Raw genomic sequence first — 24,445 nt, 5'->3', positions numbered from 1 at the left:
CCCTCCCTCTTGAGCCTCCCTCCATCCCCCAATCCCACCCCTCTAGGTCATCACAGAGCACCACGCTGAGCTCCCTGTGCTCAGCTTGGGAACCTAGTAGGTTCCCACTGGCCGTCTGTTTTACACAAAGGGATGTATTTACGTCAATGCTACTCTCCCAGGTCTTCCTACCCTCTCCTTACCTGCTGTGTCCACAAGTCCAGTCTCTACGTCTGCATCTCTATTCCTGCCCTGCAAATATGTTCATCAGTAGCATTTTTCTAGACTCCACATATATGTGTTAGTACATGATATTTGTTTTTCTGTTTCTGACTTTCTTCACTCTGTATGGGAGGCTCTAGGTTCATCCACATCACTAATTCATCCACATCACAACTAATTCAATTTCATTCCTTTTTATGGTTGAGTAAGGCAATGGCACCCCACTCCAGTACTCTTGCCTGGAAGTTCCCACAGACGGAGGAGCCTGGTGGGCTGAAGTCCATGGGGTCGTAAGAGTCAGACACGACTGAGCGACTTCACTTTCAGTTTTCACTTTCATGCATTGGAGAAGGAAATGGCAACCCACTCCAGTGTTCTTGCCTGGAGAATCCCAGGGACGGGGGAGCCTGATGGGCTGCCGTCTCTGGGGTCACACAGAGTCGGACATGACTGAAGTGACTTAGCAGCAGCAGCAGCAGCAATATTCCATTGTATACACATACCACAGCTGCTTTACCCATTCATCTGTTGATGGACGTCTAGGTTGCTTCCATGTCCTGGCTATTGTAAATAGTGCTGCAATAAAAAAAAATACATATGTCTTCTTGAGTTGTGGTTTTCTCAGAGTATATGCCCAGGACTGGGATTGCTGGGTCATATGGTAGCGGTGTGTTTAGTTCCTGTTACACAACATAGTGATTTTTTTCTATATGTTTCATATATTCCATGATGTCTAGTTATAACATGTCACCATATAAAGATACTATGTACTGACTGTATTCCCCACACTGCACGTTTCAGACCCATGACTCATTTATTTTGCAGCTAGGAGTCTGTATCCCTTATTTTGCCACACCTATTTCTTTCCATCCCCCACCCTCTGCTACTCTAGTAACCATCTGTTTGTTCTCCGTCTGTAACTGTTTCTATTTTGTTATGTTTGCTCTTTTACGTCTTTCCTTTTTATTTCTTCTTCTGTTCCCCTTTGCTCTGCTGGCTAGGTTATGTTGCTCTGCTGGCTAGGTTACGCCTTTCGTTTTTATTTCTTCTTCTGTTCCCCTTTGCTCTGCTGGCTAGGATCTCCAATCCATTAGTGAATGGAGTTGGTGCTGGTAGATGTGTAGGTTCCTCATTTTCCTTCCTGATTGTCGAGGGAAAACTTTCACTACTTCACTATGAAGAATGATGTTTAGTGTCAGGATTTTTTTTTTTTCCCCTTGGGCTGTACCACATGGCACGTGGGATCTTAGTTCCCCAACCAGAGACTGAACCTTCACCCCCTTCAGTGGAAGCATGGAGTCTTAACGGCTGGACCACCAGGGAAGTCCTCTCGTGCAGGCAGGATTTTTATAAAAAGAACACATTGATGAAGAAAGCTCCCTTTATGGTTTTTAATGAATGTTTATTATTGATTGATGTTGATTGTTATTCATGGATGTTGATTTTTACCAAATGCTTTTTTTAAACCTGTTGAGATTTTTCTCTTCATTGTTAATAGGGTAGATTATATTAATTGATATTTAAAAGTTAAATCACAGACTTCCCTAGTGGATCAGTCAGTAAAGAATCCACCTAAGTATCTGCCTGCAATGTAGGAGACCCCAGTTCGATCCCTGGGTCAGAAAGATTCCCTGGAGAAGGAAATGGCAACCCATTCCAGTATTCTTGCCTGGAGAATCCCAAGGATAGTGAAGCCTGGCTGGCTACAGTCCACTGGGGTCTCAAGACTCAGGCACAACTTAGTGACTAAACCACCACCAAAAGTTAAGCCAGCCTTTCGTTCTATAATAAACTCCTTTTCTTGTATGGCTGGATTTGGTTTGCTGATATTTTGTTTGGGGTTTTATGTTTTTATTCACTAGTTCATTGTATTTTTAACCACTTTATTTGATTTTTTTTTCTTTTAAAGTAGCTTTCATCTTGATGATATTTTTTTCTTTTAATAACATCCTGGAAAGCTGTATCATCATTTTTGTTGGCTTTACAGTGTTCTATTATGGGGATTTACTATCATTCATATTCTTGAACTATTGTTTGTATCAGTTTAGTCACTCAGTTGTGTCTTTCTCTTGGTGACCCCATGGACTGCAGCATGCCAGGCTTCCCTGTGCTTCACCAACTCCTGGAGCTTGCTCAAGCTCATGTCCATTGACTTGGTGATGCCATCCAACCATCTCATCCTCTGTCATCCCCTTCTTCTCCTGCCTTCAGTGTTTTCCAGGATCAGTCTTTTCCAATGAATCAGTTCTTTGCATCAGGTATCCACAGTATTGGAGCTTCAGCTTCAGCATCAGTCCTTCCAATGAATATTCAGGACTGATTTCCTTTAGGATGTACTGGTTTGATCTCCTTGCAGTCCAAGTGATTCTCAAGAGTCTTCTCCAACACCGCAGTTCAAAAGCATTAATTCTTTGGCACTCAGCTTTCTTTACAGTCCAAGTCTCACATCCATACATGACTACTGGAAAAACCATAGCCTTGACTAGATGGACCTTTGTCGGCAAAGTAATGTCTCTGCTTTTTAATAAGCTGTCTAGGTTGGTCATAGCTTTTCTTCCAAGGAGCAAGCATCTTTTAATTTCATGGCTGCAGTTACCATCTGCAGTGATTTTGGAGCCCAAGAAAATAAAGTCTGTCACTGTTTCCATTGTTTCCCCATCTATTTGCTGTGAAGCGATGGGACCAGATGCCGTGATCTTCGTTTTTTGAATGTTGAGTTTTAAGCCAGCTTTTTCACTCACCTCTTTCACTTTCATCAAGAGGCTCTTTAGTTTCTCTTCACTTTCTATAGGGTGGTGTCATCTGCATATCTGAGGTTATTGATATTTCTCCCGGAAGTCTTGATTCCAGCTTGTGCTTCATCCAGCCTGGCATTTCACATGACGTACTCTGCACATAAGTTAAACAGCAGGGTGACAGTAGACAGCCTTTCCAGATTTGGAACCAGTCTGTCGTTCCATGTCCAGTTCTAACTTTTGCTTCTTGACCTGCATACAAGTTTCTCAGGAGGCAGGTCAGGTGGTCTGGTATTCCCACCTCTTGAAGAATTTTCCAGTTTGTTGTGATCTACACAGTCAAAGGCTTTGGTATAATCAATAAAGCAGAAGTAGATGCTTTTCTGGGACTCTTGTTTTTTTTTTCTGTGATCCAACGAGTGTTGCCAATTGAATCTGTGGTTCCTCTGCCTTTTCTAAACCCAGCATCAAACCGAACATCTGGAAGTTCATGGTTCACATACTGTTGAAGCCTGGCTTGGAGAATTTAGAGCATTCACTAGTGTGTGAGATGAGTACAATTGTGCAGTAGTTTGAACGTTCTTTGGCATTGCCCTTCTTTGGCATTGGAATGAAAACTGACCTTGTCCAGTCCTGTGGCCACTGCTGAGTTTTCCAAATTTGCTGGCATACTGAGTGTAGCACTTTCACAGCATCATCATTTTAGGATTTGAGATAGCTCAACTGGAATTCCATCACCTCCACTGACTTTGTTCATAGTGATGCTTCCTAAGGCCCACTTGACTTTGCATTCCAGGATATCTGGCTCTAGGTGAGTGATCACAGGATCATGGTTCTCTGGGTCATGAAGATCTTTTTTGTATAGTTCTTCTGTGCTTTCTTGCCACCTCTTCTTAATATCTTCTCCTTCTGTTAGGTCCATACCATTTCAGTCCTTTATTGTGCCCGTCTTGGCATGAAATGTTCCCTTGGTATCTCTAATTTTCTTGAAGAGATCTCTAGTCTTTCCCATTCTATTGTTTTCCTCTATTTCTTTGTGCTGATCACTGAGGAAGGCTTTCTTATCTCTCTTTGCTGTTCTTTGGAACTCTGCATTCAAATGGGTATATCTTTCCTTTTCTTCTTTCCTTTTCACTTCTCTTCTTTTCACAGCTATTTGTAAGGTCTCCTCAGACAACCATTTTGTCTTTTTGCATTTCATTTTCTTGGGGATGGTCTTGATCACTGCCTCCTACACAGGTAGAGGAACCTCTGTCCATAGTTCTTCAGGCACTCTGACTATCAGTTCTAATCCCTTGAATCTATTTGTCACTTCCACTGTATAATTGAAAGGGATTTGATTTAGGTCATATCTAAGTAGTCTAGTGGTTTTCCCTACTTTCTTCGATTTAAGTCTGTATTTTACAATAAGGAGTTATTGCAAATCTGAGCCACAGTCAGTTCCTGGTCTTGTTTTTGCTAACTGTATAGAGCTTCTCCATCTTCTGCTGTAAAGACTATAATCAATCTGATTTCGGTATTGACCATCTGGTGATGTCCATGTGTAGAGTCTTCTCTTGTGTTTTTGGAAGAGGGTGTTTGCTGTGACCAGTGTACTCTCTTGGAGAACTCTGTTAGCCTTTGCCCTGCTTCATTCCGTACTCCAAGGCCAAATTTACCTGTTACTCCAGTTATCTCTTGACTTCCTACTTTTGCATTCCAGTCCCCTATGGAATGCAAGATGAAAAGGACATCTTTTTTGGGTGTTAATTCTAGAAGGTCTTGTACATCATCATAGAATGGTTCAACTTCAGCTTCTTCAGCATTATTGGTTGGGGCTTAGGCTTGGATTACTGTGATATTGAATGGTTTGCCTTGGACACAGAGATCATTCTGTCATTTTTGAGATTGTATCCAAGTACTGCATTTTGGACTCTTTTGTTGCCTATGAGAGCTACTCCTTTTCTGCTAAAGGATTCTTGCCCACAGTAGTAGATATAATGGTCATCTGAATTAAATTTGCCCATTCCAGTCCATCTTAGTTCACTGATTCCTAAAATGTCGATTGTTTGTATATGTAGGTTCTTTCTCTCTGTTTTCCTTTCTTTCTTTTCTGCTAGTGTGCTGAATGCTCTCATAGATGTCATATCAAATTATTTCCTTAGAGTAAATTCTCCAAAGAGAAATGATAGAGACTAAAGATATTCACATTTTAAATTATTTAAGAACCAAGATTTTTGTAAAAGTGAAGAAAGATACAAATATGAAAATCTCACAAGTTAAATAAAAAGTTTGAATCCTAAATTTGAATTAGAATATCAGTATAAACTGAGGATATTTTTTCTCTTAAAAAATAGGTTTTCTAATTCTGTCCACTGAAAAGATTTGGATGTAGTCATCAGTCCAGCAGCAATGATTCTATGTGGTGTCTAAATATAGCTTCCCAATAAGAGGAATCAGGGCTACTTAGAAAAATGCCAGATTCTTGCTCTGGGGCTGGAGATGTACCTGAAACATCTACCTGAAACATCCTGTCTTATCAGAATGAAAGGAAGCAAATTCTGATAAAAATTTCTCTTCAGGGTCCTGGGAAAAGAACTCAAGATGTAACTGAAGAGGCCAAAATGGGTGTATAATTTGACCCATTAAAAAGGAAAAATATCTCCAATAGATTGAAACACATTACATATGTTTAAAACCCACAAGTTCATACTGATAGGAAAAGAAGTACTCTTTGGTCACTTTTTCAGGATGCTAGGAGACCACAGTGTTATTGGGAAAAGTGGTAAGTGATGGGCACAAATCCAGCCTTTCCCCTGGAATATCCTCGCTTGATGAGGGAAATTTCATTAAGGAAGCATCCAGCTAATAAGTGAAAGGGGATGATTGGCTTAGAGCATCACCATTTCTCATCTCCTGTCATCAGGAAAAAGCTGAGGAGGCACTTTGTAGTGAATGGACCAGCTCACCCCCCTGAACACTGTTGACATCACTACAAAGAGAGAGCATTCTTTATAGGGTTCCTGGTCTTGTGTGCCTCCTCTTGTGTTTTACCACATAGGAGGTATTCCTCGTCCTCCCCCCAAAGGAAAGCTGAATCTGATCGAGTCTCTAGGCTTCACTGCCAGTGACTAGGAGGCACAGTCAACAAGGCGGAACAAGTTATAAGGCCACAAGGATGCAGTCAGCACAGTCTACACTGTGAGGAGCAGACAAATTGCAGAGAAAAAGAGAGAAAGAAAACTTACTGATTAAAGGAGACTTCAGAGACGTATCAGTCAGGTGCAGTAGGCAGACCTTGTTTGGGTTCTGACATGAACGATCCTATTGTAAAAAAGAAAAAAATATGAGACAGTTGGGGGAACTCCTAACAATAACCAGATATTTGATGATATTAAGGAGTGATTTTTTTTTTAGGTATGATAATAAAATATAAAAGTCCTTTTTAAAAAAAGAGTTATCTACTGAACTACTTAGAGATGAAAGTGTATAGTGTTTGAAGTTTGCTTCAAAACAATCCAGTGAGGGGGAAATTGGGTGGGTGAACTGTTGAAGAGAGGTGAGCCATAAGTTGATAATTTTTGAAGCTGAGTGACTGGTGGATAACATCTATTACACTGTTCTCTCTGTTTGAGATATGTTTGAAATTTATAAGTATCAATGGGAAAGTTATTTTGATAGGGCTTTCAAATTGCGTCTCCGATACTGAAAAAGTTTACGTTCCCACCAACAATATATGAGCTCTCCCATTTCCATACTGGCTATTTGCATTCTTTTAAAATTGTGCCAATCTGATAAGCAAAGTGGCATTTTGTTGTTTTAATATTAAGGTGTCGTTTTAATTAGAGGTTTTGTTGCCATTTGCACCTCAAAGGGCCCTTCATCTCCTCCCATCTCCTGAAACAGCCTGCCTGTTTCATGCTTTGCACAAAAGAAAAGTTGTGCTCAGACAGCTCTGTGAGCCCAGCATTACAGACGCTGTCGCCACTGCCTTGCCTCTCTTTACTGCAGTTTCCTTTCAACCGGCACGATTTTTATTTCCGGCTGTAACACCTCAGTGATCATCAGTTTATTCTGTGACCTGGATAAATTCTGCATAGAAAGCTGGAGTGCAGATTTAACATAGATGATAGGAGCTTTTTTTTTTTTTCTTTTATCCTTAGCAAAAAGGTTCCTGTTACCAGTTGTCTTTAGCGGTAGCGACATCCACGTGAAGCCTTGTTCACAGATGCATTCCCCCATCCGTAAGGAAGCATGGAGCTCCTAGACTAGAAGCGCAGTCTGTGCTTTGTTTCTGAGCAAGGGCGTGTGTGACTCCCCACACACTGTGAGGAAAACATGCTGCCCTCATGATTGGCCTCAGCAGGAACCCAGAGCATTCTGTTGTGTTTGCTGCCGTCCAGCGTCGTTTCATAGTTCCCTCTCAGATAAATTGTGTCCTGCAGCGCGTGATGTCATTTCAGAAATAATTACCGAGAGTGATGCTAAGTGGGAAGGAGAAAGTATACCATGACTTTAACAAATTCCTTTTCCTCTCCCACATTTTATGGTGCGTGACAACATGCAGGGGCGTACACTATCTTTGTTACTATTCTTTCCCTCCAAGTGGAGTTGACACCCACGGCTCCCCGCCCTGCTGCCTGGCTGTTGCCTCAGGAGCAGGTGTGTTAGCTTGTTGCTTGGCCCACAAGGTGTGTGTGCTGTTTACCTCCTCCTCGAACAGACCCCACGCTGCAGAGGCCATTGTGAGGCAGTGGGAAAGCCAGGCCAAATGAGGGTGTGCATTTCATCTCTGCCTCTCAGGAGCTGGTGGTAAAATGATTTGGCCTCAAAGGAGCTTAGATGTATGCCTGGCACCCAGTGAATGGCAGCTGAATTTGAATTATTAATTAAACAAATCTGTAACACATGCCTTCTGTGTGTTAAGGTCCAGGCTGTCTGATATACACAGTTCTTACCTACAAATTGATGATCAGCCATGCTTTTCACCAGTAACTCTCATGATTCTGGTGTATGTTCTATCTGTGTGTAGAGTATCCGTTCTCTTTCAATGGTCCCCCACCTTTTTGGCACCAGGGACCTGTTTCCTAGAAGACAGTTTTTCTACAGACCCAGAAGGGGGATGGTTTCAGAATGATTCAAGCACATCCCATTTACTGTGCGCTTGATTTCTCTTACTATTGCATCAGATCCACCTCAGATCATCAGGCATTAGATCCTGGAGGCTGGGAATCCCTGCTCCAGATACTGCTGAAGCCTTCCAGCCTTTTTCTTGCCACAGCCTTTGAGGAGAGTTGCAGCCTGGGGATGAGGAGGTTGTCGCTCTGTTTTAATGTCAGCTTTTCAGCAGTGGCGAGAAGCCAGCAGTAACTTGCCTGACCACAGTCTTTCTAGCAGCATCAGTTGGTAAAAAATAACATCGCAGCTTCACAGGAGTAACTCTCAATTGCTGATTTTATTCTTTCAGGTCAGCTCTGCAAAGAGATGAAGAATTTATGAGGAGTGGAGGTGGATGTATGCTTTGGTTTGCTCAGTGTGTGATAACATTCATCCCTAACGCTGGCATAGAATTTAAGTGGCTCAAACCTAAGCGTGATACCAGAGCTGCGCTCTGAGATAGCAAGTGGGAGCTGAGCAAGTGAGGACCCAGAGGGGTGGCAGACGGAGTTTCATGGCCAGAAGTCCCTGCTCTTTTTTCCTTGTTGAGACCTCACCCCAGTGGGCATTTTCTTGTTTTTATTGAAGCTGAAGCAGGAGCATGTCCCAGAATCGTGTCCTCCTGTCGACAATTGTACAAGGCCCTGAGCTGCAGGTGGAATATCACAAATGAGTCTGGGCTCCTGGGCTGAGTGAGTGCACAGTTCAAACATGCAGGTGCTGTTTGAGGCAGCTGATCTTATCTGCCTTCTTCAGCCTGAGGGTTTCTCATGTTGGGCAGTGACCTTTAATTGCCAGAGCAGGTCAGATTCTGTAAACGCCCACAATACTGTTTCTTCATGGAGTTCAAGAAGTTCTTAGACGTAGATGCACAACTGAAAACGTACTTTTCTGTGACGATCGGCAGAGTCCCTTTCGATGCCTAGAGGGACTGACATCCTTTCCAAAGGGCCAACCTCCTCTCCGCAACCTGACCTCCCCTGCCCACCTGCCATGTGCCCAGCAGCCTGTTAGGGCTGTAGAGGAAACATGTGCTATTGCTTCGGTCCTTAAAGGACTTATGATAATAATAATCTATGATTAATAGTAAACACTTACTAAATACTGGACACTACTACTGGCCTCATGCACACATCATTTCATTTAATCCTAATGTCCTTTTTACAGATAAAGAAACACAGGTTCAGAGAAGTTTGTTCACTTGCCGAGTAGTGGAGCCAGGAGTTTAATCCAAATCTGTCTGACTCCAAAGCCTGTGGTCTCCGTCCCTGTGGTGCAGTTGGAGTGGCAAGCTGGACTCACGTGAAAATGCACGCAAATGGGCAATGGAAACCAAGCTGGGGGGGCAGCCAAGGTGTGAGATGTGAGAACCAAGGTTCTGAAGGATCTTGCCTGGCTGGAAGAACGGAAGAGGCGGTACAATGAAATTTTGTAGGGATAAATTGCCATTTAAGTAAAAATCCACTGTTTAAGTCCTAAGCAGAAGATAGGGGTTCCTTATACTCTGTGAGGGGACAGCTAGGCACAGGGGTCTTGGGGACCTACAGAGTCCTGATGGAGCAGCACTAGGAAGTGGCCGTCTTCAGTGAGCGCAGGTGCAGGCTGGTGGGGATCCACTGAGGGCTGAATGGACAGAGCAAGATCCTGAGGGATCTGGATGATTTGCCTCATGAGAAATGAGTCCATGACCTAGGGGTTTTCGTCTTGAAGTCCTGGAGGAGCTGTCTTCATGTGGCAGAGGGGTGGACTGACTTGGTCTAACTCGAGAGGAAATTTGGGGGGCTCTTGATCCCCTGGTAACATTCCTGAGCTATTTCGGAACCATCTGGGCTGCCTGGTGGGCTGGATGGTATTGTCAGGTGGACTTCTGTGACTGCAGATGTACAGGAGAGAGGGCAGAGATGGTTCCTGGAGAGGTGGAAGAGGACAGGGTTTAGGAGATTGCCTAAAGGGAAGAGCGAGCATTCTAGGGGAGGAAAGATCCAGGCAAGGGAAGTAGCTTGAGTATGACTGATGGTGCTAATGGGGCAGGAGAAATACCCTTGCATAAGAGGGCCTGGATGGTGTATAACCCCAGGTGAGGACTCTCAAGGCAACATTATTTTCTTCCAGCATATTTAGTAAAGTGGCAAAACTAATCTATGACATAAACCATGTCTTATTTGCAAAAGATAATTTCAGCATGATGAACCAAGTAGGCATCTCTTTTCTTAAGGTCAAAGTCAAACCTTGACCTCTCTGGAGTGTGTGAAAGTGCGCCTATACCCACTGAATTTTGCCACCTGCATCTTGCACCGCATGTAAAGTTCTAGAGCCACATGGTTGCAGGCTGGTCAGGCCTTTACCTGCAGTAGGGTGTGGCTACCTGCAGGAGAGCCCTACCCAGAACCAAGATGTTGCAGCTGATGGTACCACACATGCTCCAAGAGGGCGTGGAAGGGTTTGTTACATTCGTATTTGAAGTCTCCGGGGACACAGGGCAGGCCTCTCAAGCAAGTTTGGAAAGGCTGAGAGAGTGAGGAGGTGGGACTTAAAGTGAAGGGTGGAGTCAACATGAGGGTCCTCAGCTCTCTGGCAGGGGCTTGTGAGGTTTGAAACTCTTGCTGACATGAAAGGAGCCCAGATGTGAGACAGAAACAGCAAAAATGAAAACAGATTCCTCATTACTGTCCATAGATAGGCCTTTCTGCACGGCCTCAGAGGGAGCTGGTGAGAAGAGTGTGTGCGTGTATGTTAGTTGCTCAGTTGTGTCCGACCCTTTGTGACCCCATGGACTGTAGCCCCCCAGGCTCCTCTGTCTGTGGGGTTTCCCAGGCAAGAATACTGGAGTGCCTTCCATTAAAAGCTCGTGTTCTGTGTGTCCGGGTTCCCTCCAACCCCATGTGGGCTGTGCTGACATTGTGATTAAACCTTGTCCAGGCCTCGCTGCCGGTGCACAACCAGGTGTTACCCTCAATTGAGAGTGTGGATGGCTCGGACCCTCTGGCGACTCTGCAGAACCCCATGGCCAGACTGGAGGCCAAGGAGGAGGAGGACGAGGATGAGGACGAGGATTCTGAGGATGAGGAGGAGGAAGACGGGGAGGACACTGACCTGGACGACTGGGAACCTGACCCGCCTCGGCCCTTCGACCCCCACGACTTGTGTAAGCGGAGCTGCTTCTCGGGCGCAGGGTGGGCTCCTCTGCTAGGGCTCCCAGTGCAAACTCTGCTGTCTCTCCGAAGGCGCCCTTTCCCGTCATCCTCGGGCAGCCGGGGAGGGAGGGCCCTTTCCCGCCATCCTCGGCGGCCGGGGAGGGAGGGCCCTTTCCTGTCGTCCTCGGGCGGCCGGGGAGGGAGGTGCTGGCTGCTACTAGAGCTCCGATCACATCCACGAGTGGCTGCCAGAGGAAGCTGGGCAGCCTGCTGGTGTCACAGGGGCTGGGGCTGGGTCAGGACCCAGCCTCAGCCTCTGATCTCAGAGCTCCAGCTGCCAGCCCATGATGGTGTCCAGTCCCGGCAGATCCGGCCATTCCTTCTTTCACATGTTTGCTTCACCTCTCTTCGTACCAACCTTAAAAAATGCCTGCTGTAAAAGGATGCCTCTCACACCCCGGGCACTAGTGCTCTGCTCAACTCGAGCAATGCTCTCCATGGGCTTGTGAAGTCGGCAGCTTTCTAGAGGTCCTGCTCAGTTGTTGCAGGAATCAAGATTCAAATGCAGGTGGTCCGGTTGCTGGTGCCCACAGTCAGCCGACACTACTGCCTGTCTATCCTGCCTACTTGGAGGGGCCTGCTTCCTTCCACCAAGCCGCCGCTGCTGCCTACCAATGTCCCACATAGATGGCAAAGTCCTTATCTCCTCTTTCGAGTTACAAGGCCATGCAGAGCTTTGTGGTCTCACCATATCTCTCCCGGGACCCTCTGCATGGTAGTGGTGAGGCTGTTTGCCTGGGGTCTGTGTTCATCTCCATACCCCAAAGAGAATTTCCTCGTTTTGCTTTTCTTTGAATTCTTAAGTTTTCAAGGCAACTCCTTAGTCAAATACACATGAAGTCACTTTAATCTTCTAAATAGGAACACAAGGTAGCTCTCCATTATTGGAGAGTTGTAGAAATCGAAAATACATGTTTCCTAAGCCAGGCCACCCCACAGCCAGTTGGGTGAGATGCGATTGGTTGACTAGATATTTTGAGAGTCAGGAGTCTGCTCTCTGTGGGGCACAGTGTTTTTCCTCTGTTCTGCTGCTGTTCACATTGCAGCCTGGCGGTTAGCTCCAGATGGGGGATTCTGGGAAAAAGTGGGTGGATGTGGACGCTGACTGCAAACCCATCATTCCCAGAATGAGCTGAACGTACATATCAGGGCTGGCCTCGTTGTGTCATCGGGTGAATGAAGGGTGGGATGCTAAATTTATTCACTTCAGCATTATCTTCACGCAATATGCACGGGAATCTCAAATTCAACAGCACTGTTTCTACAGTTCCCTTTGAGGAAACTGACTATATTGTCAGGTTGTTTAAAAAAAAACAGGTTGATTGACCTATAATTTACATACTATGAAGTTTACCTCATTTGTTTCATCTGATTTTGCAACATTTAAGCAACTAATAAGCACTTCTTTCCTCTTTCCAAACATGGTTTATTTGATTTGTAAACTTTTTAAAACTTTTTTTTAAATTGAAATGTAGTTGCTCGATGATGCTGTGTTCGTTTTTGCTGTACTCAACCACGTTGACTTGTAAATTTAGTGCCACTCTTCGAATGGACATCCAGTAGAGAAATAAGTCACAGCCTGCTTATTATTTTTGGCAGGCCACAAGCTAATTCTGCCTGATTCTCCCAGTCTCTGGAGAGTCATGTGTTACAGTGGAATGGGTTGTGCAGTTGTAGGAGCTAATTGAATTTGGCCTTTAAAACTTAGATGTGGGGGTTCTCCAGGTTAGGACCTTTCCTGTGAGCCGGTCACCTAGAGGCTCTCCTTCTCGTGCAGGGTGCGAGGAGTGTAACAACGCACACTCTTCCGTGTGCCCGAAGCACGGCCCGCTGCACCCGATCCCCAACCGGCCGGTGCTGACGCGGGCGCGGGCCAGCCTCCCGCTGGTGCTCTACATTGACAGATTCCTGGGCGGCGTGTTCTCCAAGAGGCGCATCCCCAAGCGCACCCAGTTTGGCCCCGTGGAGGGGCCACTGGTCAGGGAATCGGAGCTGAAGGACTGTTACATCCACCTCAAGGTAATGTACACTTTGTCCCAGTCCCCTCCTGTCCTGATGACTTGTGAGGGGCATGCATTTTCCCACCGAGCCTCTCAATTCAGTCTCATAGCAGCTGTTCACTGTGTTTTTCTTTCTATGCTTGATTGATTTAAATGTAGACATTTTCTCTCTTACCAATAAGAGAGAAACCGTGGACGGTACAGTTTCAGACCGTGGTGTGTTCAATTGCTTAGTCCTGTCTGACTCTTTGCAACCCCGTGGACTATAGCCCACCAGGCTCCTCTGTCCATGAGATTTTCCAGGCAAGAATACTGGAGTAGGTTGCCATTTTCTTCTCCAGGGGATCTTCCCTACCCAGGGTTGAACCCGCGTCTCCTGCACTGGCAGCGGAGTCTTCCCGCTGAGCCACCAGGGAAGCCCTCAGACCCTGAAGCCTTATGTGAATAATTCTGAACTCTTGTCATTCTCAGGGGCTGGACTAGTCTTCGAGGGCTTCTAGGACCAAACACCACAGACCAGGGGGCTTAAACAATGTGTTTGTTTTGTCTCACTGCAGGAGGCTGGAAGTCCAAGGCCAAGGTGCAGGCAGGCTTGGCTTGGGTCAAGGCCCTTGGCTTGCAGGTGGCTGTCTTGGCACTAAGCGGTCCCTGTGTGCTTGGGCCTTTGGTGCTTCTCTGTGTGCCCTGATCTCCCTGTCCTGTGAGGACAGGACCTGCTCTGATGACTTCATCACCTCTTCCAAAGCTTTGCTTCCAAATGCAGTCTGAGCTACCGGGAGCTGGAACTTCAGTGTATGAATTATGGGGGAAACCAATTCAGCCTATAATAGAGGCTTGACAACTTTTTTTTTGAATATTAACTTTGACTAGAATACAAAGAGAATTACGTCAACTCATGTCATCTGTTGGGCTTCCCTAGTGGCTCAGTGGTAAAGAATCCTCCTGCCAGTGCAGAAGACATAGGTTCCACCTCTGGGTTGGGCAGATCCTCTGGAGAAGGAAATGACAACCCACTCCAGTGTTCTTGCCTAGGGCATCCCATGGACAGAGGTGGGCTACAGTTCATGGGGTGGCAAAGAGTCATACAACTTAGTGACTAAACAACACCAATATCATCTGTGAAGTGCTGATAATGTTTTTAGGAAAACCTCTTTTTCAGTCTTTGAAACAGGTCTATCCTGTTGAATCTTCTGCTAAAGAACAGTTCACAGAATGTTCAAGTATGTGTATACTGATGTCTGTTCCTCACTTTTGATGCTTTTGCTTTGATCGAAAGCTTCCTGTCTGCTTTTTGAGAGCCACTCTGGAGAACCGGGAAAGAACAATGGGAGGAGAGAATATATGGGGTGTGTTTTTGAGAAATCAGCAGCTGTCGTGGGGAGATGTTCTTGGTGAGAGCTCAAGATGTCCAAGAAAGAATATCACTTTGTAGAGAGAAGGATCTGCCACCAGCCTCCACGTTATAAATGAATGCAGTTGAAACCCCAAAGGAAGCCACTTACAATGAACTGGAGTGTATTTTGCTTGCACTTTCTGGCTTATCAATAGCATTTTTGATGTGTTAGTTAATGATGAAATGGCAACCAAAGCTGTACAGTGTGCTGACTTTTAGATTTTACTAGGTAATCCTGTGAGTGGGTCTTTAGAAAGTGTCTTTTCCCTTTTTCATTTGGTAAGACACAATTCCAGTAGCTTTCCAGATACAAAGGGGAGAACCAGTGTATCTGGTTAATTTAAAGAACAGTATTTTGCGTGTTATTACACAACTATCTATGTTAGAGGTTTTGTGTGTATGTGTCTTTTCACTTTCACTCTGGTTGCAGGTTTCTCTCGATAAAGGGGACAGAAAGGACAGGGATTTGCACGAAGACCTGTGGTTTGAGTTGTCGGACGAGACCCTCTGTAACTGGATGATGTTCGTACGTCCGGCCCAGAACCACCTGGAGCAGAACCTGGTGGCGTATCAGTATGGCCACCATGTGTACTACACAACAATCAAGAATGTGGAGCCCAAGCAGGAGCTCAAGGTGCAGCACTGGGGCTATACTACACGCTTCTACATTTTATTTATTTGTTTGGCTACACGGGGTCTTCTTTGCTGTGAGAGGACTTTTTCTAGTTGCAGAACATGGGCTCTAGGGTTTACAGGCTTTGGTGTGGTGTTTGGGCCTAGTTGCCCCGAGACATGTGAAATCTTCCCAGACCAGGGGTCAAACCCATGTCTGCTGCCTTGGCAGGCAGATTCTTAACCACTGGACCACCAGGAAAGTCCCTGTACAATTGTTATAATCCTGCAAATAGAATAAGAAGTATATGACTTTGGGATCTACCAAAGGCCTTTATAAAGGCATTAGGCCCAGGGGGTGAGGAATTAGGAAGTAGTTATTTTGGGGGTACAGACAGGTCTGTTGATTGAAGATGGAGCTACTTCACTTCATTTTGGGCTTCCCTGGTGCCTTAGTGGTAAAGAATCTGCCTGACAATGCAAGAGATCTGGGTTTGATCCCTGGGTTGGGAAGATCACCTAGAGAAGGACATGACAACCCATTCTAGTATTCTTGCCTAGGAAATTCCATGGACAGAGCCTGGTAGGCTACAGTCCATGGGTGGCAAAGAGTTGGACACGACTGAGTGCGCGCGCTCGCACACACACACACACACACACACACACACACACCCCCTCTTTAGTTTTCAAGTCTGAGCAACTGGGTGGAAGGTGGGGTGTTAGTTGAGATGAGAAAGGTAGGTGAGTGTCTAGAAGTCAGTTCTGGACCGGCTCCATCAGGCAGGTGGTAGAATGTAGGTAGAGGGAAGAAGCAGGAGGATCTGGGATACACGTGGTAACTTGAGAGTCATTAGCACAGAGTTGGCTGCAAACAGATGTGATTGCCTTGGGGAGAAGTGAGAAGGCCCTGGACGTGGACTAAGCTTCCAGAAGCAGCACTATTTAGGAGTGGTGGAGGGGTGGGTGAGCCAGACAGGAAGCAGAAGCAACCTCCCCGGGGTGGGATGGAGGCAGAGACTCAGGAGGGCAGGGTGGCTCTGGTTAACCCCAGCAGTGTGAGGGTGGAGCCACAGTGACCACAGCTGCGTGGAAACCTGTGTTTAAACAGATAAAAAATCAGAAGAGGCTCTGTTTCATTAGATCAAGAGACTACTAATGTTATCTCTTGTGAAGTTGTTGTAATAACAAAAACAGTTTTTTAAAAAGGATAAAGAAAACACTTAAAATGGATAACCAACAAGGACTTACTGTATAGCACATGGAAAAAAAAGAATCCCACGCAGTGTGCCTCGCCGTGTGAACTTCCTGACTGACAGTCTGTGCCAACGGGGTCACCTCACGGTGCGGCTTCTTTTGTTACTTTGCTGGTTTGCTGTGGGAAACCTGGGTTGTTTTCTGTAAGCAGGAGGAGGAACTGAAGCCTGTGAAGTGCATCCTGTTATGTCCTTCATCCCTGATGATGTGCTTGGTTCTTGCAGGTGTGGTATGCTGCTTCCTATGCCGAATTTGTGAACCGGAAAATCCATGACATTTCTGAGGAAGAGCGGAAAGGTACTTGGATTTTTTTTTTTTAATTTCATGTATTGATTGTAAATTGTATGTATTACTTACATCTTTGGTGGTGGTTTAGTCACTAAGTCATGTCCAACTCTTGCAACCCTCTGTTAGGCTCCTCTGTCCATGGGATTTCCCAGGCAAGAATATTGGAGTAGGTTGCCATTTCCTCCTAAGGGGATCTTCCCAACCCAGGAATTGAACCCGTATCTCCTGCATTACAGGTGGATTCTTAGAACTAAACATCCTTGTGTAATTCTAGGGTCAAATGACAATGACATATTTACATTTCTTTCATGGGCTGTAGAAAACAGTATTTAATATAATAAAAAGTCCAAATATTAAATTAGAACCTAGATCAGAGGATGATTTTTATCTTGATGTAATCGTCTCTGAGCATAGCAAGGCAGGGATTGTCTTTGTTGTGAAAGTAAATGTCGCTGAAGTACAGTCTACATCCAGAAAAGTACAAAGTCACAAATAACAGCCTGATGAATTTTCACAGCATGAGGATACCCGGGGACCCAGGTCAAGAGTGGGCCACAGCTCCAGGAGTCCCCAGCACCTTCTAATTCCTCTTCACTCCCAAGTATAACTATCTCCCAGCTTCAACACCACAGATACTGTCTGCTTGTTACTGAACTTTGTATACATGGAATTATGTGACATGTACACTTCCGGTATATGAGAACCTTTTGTTTGTGAGACTTTTCCATACTGTTGTGTATTATTCTGAGTTGTTCATTTTCTTTGCCACTTTGTTTTCTATCGGGTGAACTTGTTGTTGTTGTTCAGTCAAAGTCGTGTCCAGTTTTTGGTGACCCCATGGATGGCAGCACGCCAGGCTTCCCTGTCCTTCACTGTCTCCTGGAGTTTGCTCAAACTCATTTCCATTGAGTCGTTGATGCCATCCAACTGTCTCATCCTCTGTCGTCCCCTTCTCCTCCTACCTTTGATCTTTCCCAGCATCAGGGTCTTTTCCAATGAGTCAGCTCTTTGCATCAGGTGGCCACAGTATTGAATGTATTGCAATTCATTTATCTATTTTCAGCACAGAAGTTTGGGTTGAACTATGTAATTCTGACACTGACTAGTTGGAGTTAGGTCACATCACAGGTCAAGGGCAGAGTCCTCCTTTAGACTCTCTCTACTTTAGGCACCATCTTCAAGCCAGGGGGATCCCATGACCCCCAGAACTTCTGAGCAACTAGACTAGGAGCATTTAGGGAGTTTCCACTACCCTCTTGGTCCTAATAATTCCCTAGAATGGTGCACAGAGGTCAGAAAAGTGCTGGGCTTAGAATTGCCATTTTATCATAAAGCACACATGTCAGGACCGGCCAAATGAAGAGACGCTTAGGGCAAAGTTTGGGAGGGTCCCAAACGAGAAGCACCTGTGTCGCAGCCCTGGAGGCCCAATGTGTCATCACCAGCGTGGGAGGCTCACCTGAGCTCCTGTGTCCAGAGTTCTTGTCGAGGCATCATCACAGCGGTGTGATCAATTGGATCCTTGGCCCATGACTGGATCTCCTCTCTAGCCCCTGCTCCCCTCCCTGGCTATACCTCCTCATTCAAAGCCACAGCCCTGGTTTCAGGTGGTTGGTTTTCCAGGCTCAGCCATTCCCATCTGGGCCCTCTCATTAGCATAAACTCAGGTATGGTCACAGATCACCAGGAATGACAAAGATGTGCCATTTACTTGGGAAATTCCAAAAGTTGTGAGGCTATTTCCTAGGGGACCAAAGTCAGTCATAGTCTTTCTTGTTCGACAAAGTCATTTCTGGTGTCCAGTGTCTGGCCGATATGAAGGTACCACTGTGAACCTTCTTACATGTCCTTTACTGAACATATGTGCATATTTCTGTTGGGCGCACATTTAGGGGTGGAATTGCTGGGTCACAGGGTACAGCTTTAACCCGTGCTTGTGAACCTTTTGCTAAAGTGACGATATTGAGCATTCCCCTTCCTGTTATTTGTGTTTTACACTATACCCTCTGATTATGAAGCTTGGATCTGAATTACTGGGTTATCTGCATACGCATTCCCATTGTAGCATACCTTGTCTTCCCAGTGGGGTAAGGTTGTGTGTGTGCTGGGGGTGGGAGAGGGTGGCACACGGTAGTTGTTCTTTTGATGTCTTATGTGAATATATCAGAAAACCAGATCCCCAAAACTACTTTCTGTCAATCTTGAGCCTTTGCTTTTATAACAAAACAGCAGACACTGGGTATCTATGAGCACTGGGCTACGGTGAGGTGAGAATGGTGGGGCTGCCAGGCATTTGAGTTTTATTGGGGCCGATTGGTCACCAGCCTCCATGGTCTCTCTCCTATGGCTGCAGTTCTTCGAGAGCAAGAGAAGAATTGGCCCTGCTATGAATGCAACCGCCGATTTATAAGCTCTGAACAGCTGCAGCAGCATCTCAATTCTCACGATGAGAAACTGGATGTGTTCAGCAGGTATAATGAGGGGGAAGATTTCACAAACTTAGTGTTTAAAGTTCCAAAGTCATTTCTGTATCATCTATGAATGTATGAGGGTGTGTGTGTGTGTATGTCTGTATGCACATGGGTGGGTGTGTAGACATAACCAGTTAGGCTGCTGAAGGACATTTCTTATGCATCATTTCCTTTCTTCCCCCTGGTCCTCATCACAACCTGTGTCTTTTCTAGAATAATGCATACCTAGCAATAGGAGATCTTTCCACCTTAGTAAACATTTCCCTGAACAAGCATAATCAATGCCCAGCAATAGGAGATCTTTCCACCTTAGTAAACATCTCCCCTAACTAGAGATTCTGAAACAGGGATTCTTGAGATAGCATACACCTTTGAAATAACCTACACCTCTGATTTTCAAACTCTTCAAAGGTAAGATTCCTTCATCAAACTAACTCCTGTGTTTAATTCCTATATGAAAAAAAGAAAAAGGGGTAAATGAAGAATTCCACAGGGTGGGGTGGGCAGCAGCTGGATCACGTAGGCCTGATGGTAGTGATAGGAGATTTGAATTTCATTCTGTGTGTGATAAGAAGTCCTCAGAGGCTGCTGAGCAAGGGATATTATGATGTCAATTATATTTCTAAACATCACTATGCGTGCATGCTCAGTCCCTTCAGTGTGTCTGACTCTTTGTGACCCCGTGGACTGTAGCCCCCCAGGCTCCTCTGTCCATGGGATTTTCCAGACAAGAATACTGGAGTGGGTTGTCATTCCCTTCTCCAGGGGATCTTCCTAACCCGGGGGTCAAACCTGCGTCTCCTGCATTGGCGGGTGGATTCTTTACTACTAGCACCACCTGGGAAGCCCAAACATCACTGTGGATAAAAGTGAAAACAGCACTTAGGTTATACTGCAGTAAGAGGGAAGACAGGGAGTCTGGTTAGAAACTATTTCAACAGTTTGGATGAAAAATGAGAGTGGTTTGGATTAGGGTAGTTTCAGTGGGACAGACGTAGGCTTGCCAGCGTTTATAGAATTTGAGAAGAGAGAAGGTGGTGTGAAATGGCCTTTAGGAATGTGGGAGAGTAAATACTCCAAGGGAGTGCGGTGTGATGGCCCGCAGCAGCCAGAGCTTACTGGGGGCTCTCGCGAGTCAAGGCCACGTCCTCACCCAGTGTCTCTCTCTGTGCGGGTGTCTGTGGAGGGAGGGCACAGAGTGGGTCTCACCAAGCGCCTACAACGCAGTGAGAGTGGCAAAGCAGCAGGGTGAGGGGAGAGCGTGTGCGCGGGAGTGAGTCCAGTGATGGGCTTTGGAGGTGATGAGTGGAAGAAGGGAGGGAAAATGTGAAGGGAATACAGGACTGCTGACAGGCTGCAGGACTGGAGATGCTGGGGAGGGGGCAGGATCCGGGAGTTCAGGTGCCTGAGGGGCGGATGGGAAAGTTAGGACACGGTGTTGGCATGGACGAGGCGTGGCGTCAGGGTCCTGGGGTTCTGCAGCTACTGAGGACGACAAGGGCAAGGTGTGACCTTGGAAGCAAGTGGCTGAGGTGCGTGGAGGGCACGGCGAGCATTCTGTCCTGTACTTCCTCCAGGGCATCCCAAACACACCAACGTGGCTCTGTTATAACACCTTTTATACCCTCTTGTGAGTTTTGCTTTATACGCCTGCTGCCTCTGCTGGACTTCTGAGGGTAAGAACTGTTGGGTATAACTTCCCATCTTTTAGTGCTGAGCACCAGGCAGGGCACACTGCAGATAAAATGTTCATTAGCCAACTGCTAAAAGAAATTTGAGACAATTAGGCAAATCTGAACTTTGACTAGATTTAATAAACATTGAGCAACTATCAGTTGCGATAATAGTATTGTGGAGATATATATTTTATATATAGTTATATATCTTTATGTTTTAGAGATATGTATTTAAATATTTATGAATATGAATGAGATGAAATGATGTCCGGGATTTATTTCAAAATACTCTAATGGGTATGTGTGTGGGAGAAGTGGTAAGGATTCAGATAGAATAAAACTGGTCATAAGCTGATAAGTATTGAAATGAGGTAGTGAGTACACTGGGCTTGTATTTGCCATATTTGCTGAGGTTCAGAATTTCCCATAAAAAAGGATCTTTTAAAAGTCCTTGGAAAAAAAATCTATATTTTTAATTAAATTGTTAAGTACATGAGTGGAAGAATAAAGCGCAGTCTGATTGATTTTAAACACATCTTGCACGCATGTCTTCTAAAGGAGATTTTAGTGACATACTTTTCTGAATCCCTTTGATTAAGGAACTTTTGTATGTTAGAAGCCTTTCAAAGGGGATAAAATTCATTTGGCATTTATTGGATGTATTATTGAACCACTGAATTAGCAATTCTTTCTGGCTTCCCAGAAGATTATAGAAAAGCAAGAACATATGTTTAACTCTAGCCAGATTCCATGGAAGGAATATGAGGTGAGCAAGGGGAAAGACCTGAATCTTGTCTCTAGGACACACACCAGGCTCCGTGTGTTCTGTCCTGTCTGTGTTGCTCACATAACTGCGGAGATGCGTTCGAGCTTTCAGGATGTCCAGTGGCAAAATGGTGTCAGCACTTTGAATTTTTAAAGCTCCCTTTATTCTGAATAATTTAAGATGTCTCTTTGAGCTATATAGACAGGGAAAGATGAGAAATTGAGATAGTGTGTATTGGCAAAATGATCATCTACATTAGAAAAAAGAATCAGGAAGAGAAAGAAAGTGAGTGGAAATCAAGATTTGGAGTTACTCCGGATCACTTAGGGAAACATTTGTTGTGGAGTATTATGTAACTGTGACTATTTATCACCCGATCTCTTGTCCCCAGAGCAAGAGGCAGAGGAAGGGGCCGAGGCAAGAGGCGGTTTGGCCCTGGTCGAAGGCCAGGACGTCCTCCCAAATTTATCCGCCTGGAGATAACCAGTGAAAATGGGGAAAAGTGTGACGATGGGACACAGGTAAGCGGGGAGGGGAAAGCAGGAACTCTTCTTGGACACCTGCTCAGAGAACTTAGAACTGTCCCTGGACTCAAACACAATGCCTTCAGAGGCTGACAGTCCTGCCTGTTGGCACTGCGCTGCCTGTTAATTAAAGTCCAATCGGACAAAGACTCAAAAGAGCGTATTTTTAAACGTTACTTACAACAGAAGGCCAACTTTGCAGCCCTAAAGATTTGAAACTGTCCAGAGATATTATGGGGGCCTCTGTTTAATTAGTTCAGACAATTGAAATTATGATATTCCAGAAGAGTCCGGCCTTTTTTCCTCATAAAGTGATCAGGAATATGTCATGGTTTTTCCATCCTGTGAATGGTTACCTAATTCATGTCCTCAGGAGGAAAATAATCTTTTCTGAGCATTATGAGGCTAATCATTTAAAACATAAAGCAGCAGTTCTGAAGTCCTTGCATGGACGTCTGTCTAGGCAGGGAAATAACTCCTGGTTCTTGTGATTTCAGGACCTGTTGCATTTTTCCACCAAGGAGCAGTTCGATGAGGCTGAAGCTGCGACTCCTAACGGGCTGGACCAACCAGAGCAGCCCACCCTCCCGCTCCCTCAGCTGCCCCCGGAAGCCCCGTCTTCTCTGGAGCAGGAGCCGGACACACATGAGCTGCACCTGCAGCCCCAGCATGAGGAGAGTGTGCTGCCCGCCCAGAGCACCCTGACGGCTGATGACATGCGCCGTGCCAAGCGCATCCGGGTAGGCAGGATGCCCGACTCCCCCTTCCCCCACCCCCTCCGCCTACCGCATGGGTGCCGACTCTCCTGCAGGCGACCAGCTCTGTAGGCACCATACTGTTCACCATCCGCTGCTCAAACCCTTGTTTGTTTTGGAAGAAAGTGTGAACTGTTTCTCGGGGCCTCCATGTCCCATGGCAGGCTGGCATGGCTGGTCCTAGATTCCATCAGTTTAGCAGTGACATGGAAGCCTGGCTCTTGGCAACATCCAGACTAGGGTGGTTAGAGTAGGATAGCGCCCTGGATCCTAAAACTCACAGATTGGAAATGGAGAAATAAGTACATTGAGCTGTAGTCGTTATTTACATTGAAGCCAGGCTAATCTGTGCCTGATCAGAGCTCTCAAGTCAATTTGGGGTTTTGAATCTGGTTGTTGACAGTTTCCAATGGGAGACTGGCAGATGCCACGTCTTGTCAATGCGCAGGGACCTGAGTCCAAGCAGATCTGGCAGATGCGGCCCAGACTTGGGGAGAGCTCGGAGCTGAGCTCCAGGTGTGGGGGTAGTGCAGAGTCTTCTCTCCTGTGTAACCTGCTTTGTGACTTCAGACCGTGTGGCCGAGGGCCTCCATCAGTGGCTGCCTGGCCAGGGGTATTTTGTCCGTATTTAACAGATAGCATTGTGTGTGCATTCAGACCTGCGGGAGACACAGGTGGAAAGCCGTGTGGTTTTGCGGGCTCAGTGCCTGTGTGGACAATTGATATCCAGAAAACAATGACTTAAATCCATGTTTGTGGCAGCAAGCTGTTTAAAGACATTTCTTAGTCCTTTACCTGTGGATGAAAGAGACTTTTTGTGTATCTTCCCAGGCTTTGCAGTTTCTAGATGAACGCTCATTTCTGCTTACGTTTCTTTCAGTCTTATTTGCCTACAGGCTAGAAGGCACAGACAAAACTTGAACAATAGTCTTGTCTGAGCCTTTATGTAAAAATACCTTTAAACATTTGTTCTGTATGGCATCGCGGACGGGATTCTGAGCAGTCGGGCTGAATAGCCTGTATGAGGGTCCTGAAATGGAAACCTGTGAACCTTACAGCTCCATGAATATTATTTCAAAAGCAAACATGAGCATACAGAAATACAGACCAGAACAGCAAAGGGCTGTGAATACTTCCTACCCATTATGCTACACGAGTCCCAGTCTGCTCTCCTCTCTCTCTTGCACAACTGCTGTCTTTTCGCTTTGGCCATTCTGATTTCTCACTAGGTCCAGAGACTTGCTTCCTAGGTTTAATTTTCTGAAGGCAAGAATTAAAGCCCACACGTGTTGTGAGGCGTGGGTGTGCAAGCATAGTGCGGCTGTGGTTGTACATGTGTTCTGGAATGAATTGGGTCACTGGTTTTGGAACAAGTTTCCTTGTCTCAAAGCAAAACCCACAAGCATGTGACTTTTGGCAGTCTTCGGTGAGCTAGTTTTG

General features: G+C 45.6%; 1 protein-coding gene across 3 annotated transcripts in view; it reads left to right on the top strand.

Moving 5' to 3' along the window:
- PRDM10 (PR/SET domain 10) overlaps nucleotides 1-24,445 on the top strand; it is a 95,066-nt gene that overhangs the window by 42,126 nt on the left and 28,495 nt on the right. For all 3 annotated transcript variants that reach the window (XM_069566621.1, XM_069566620.1, XM_069566622.1), the window contains exons 5-11: nucleotides 10,992-11,217; nucleotides 13,044-13,285; nucleotides 15,090-15,293; nucleotides 16,750-16,822; nucleotides 19,167-19,284; nucleotides 22,118-22,247; nucleotides 22,748-22,990. In XM_069566621.1, the coding sequence (XP_069422722.1) occupies nucleotides 10,992-11,217; nucleotides 13,044-13,285; nucleotides 15,090-15,293; nucleotides 16,750-16,822; nucleotides 19,167-19,284; nucleotides 22,118-22,247; nucleotides 22,748-22,990 (1,236 nt within the window). The remainder of the gene's footprint in view (nucleotides 1-10,991; nucleotides 11,218-13,043; nucleotides 13,286-15,089; nucleotides 15,294-16,749; nucleotides 16,823-19,166; nucleotides 19,285-22,117; nucleotides 22,248-22,747; nucleotides 22,991-24,445) is intronic.

Source organism: Ovis canadensis, chromosome 21 (genome assembly GCF_042477335.2).
Source record: "Ovis canadensis isolate MfBH-ARS-UI-01 breed Bighorn chromosome 21, ARS-UI_OviCan_v2, whole genome shotgun sequence".
Lineage (NCBI taxonomy): Eukaryota > Metazoa > Chordata > Mammalia > Artiodactyla > Bovidae > Ovis > Ovis canadensis.
Note: the sequence above shows the minus strand (reverse complement) of the source record. Positions and strands in the feature narration are given on the sequence as shown.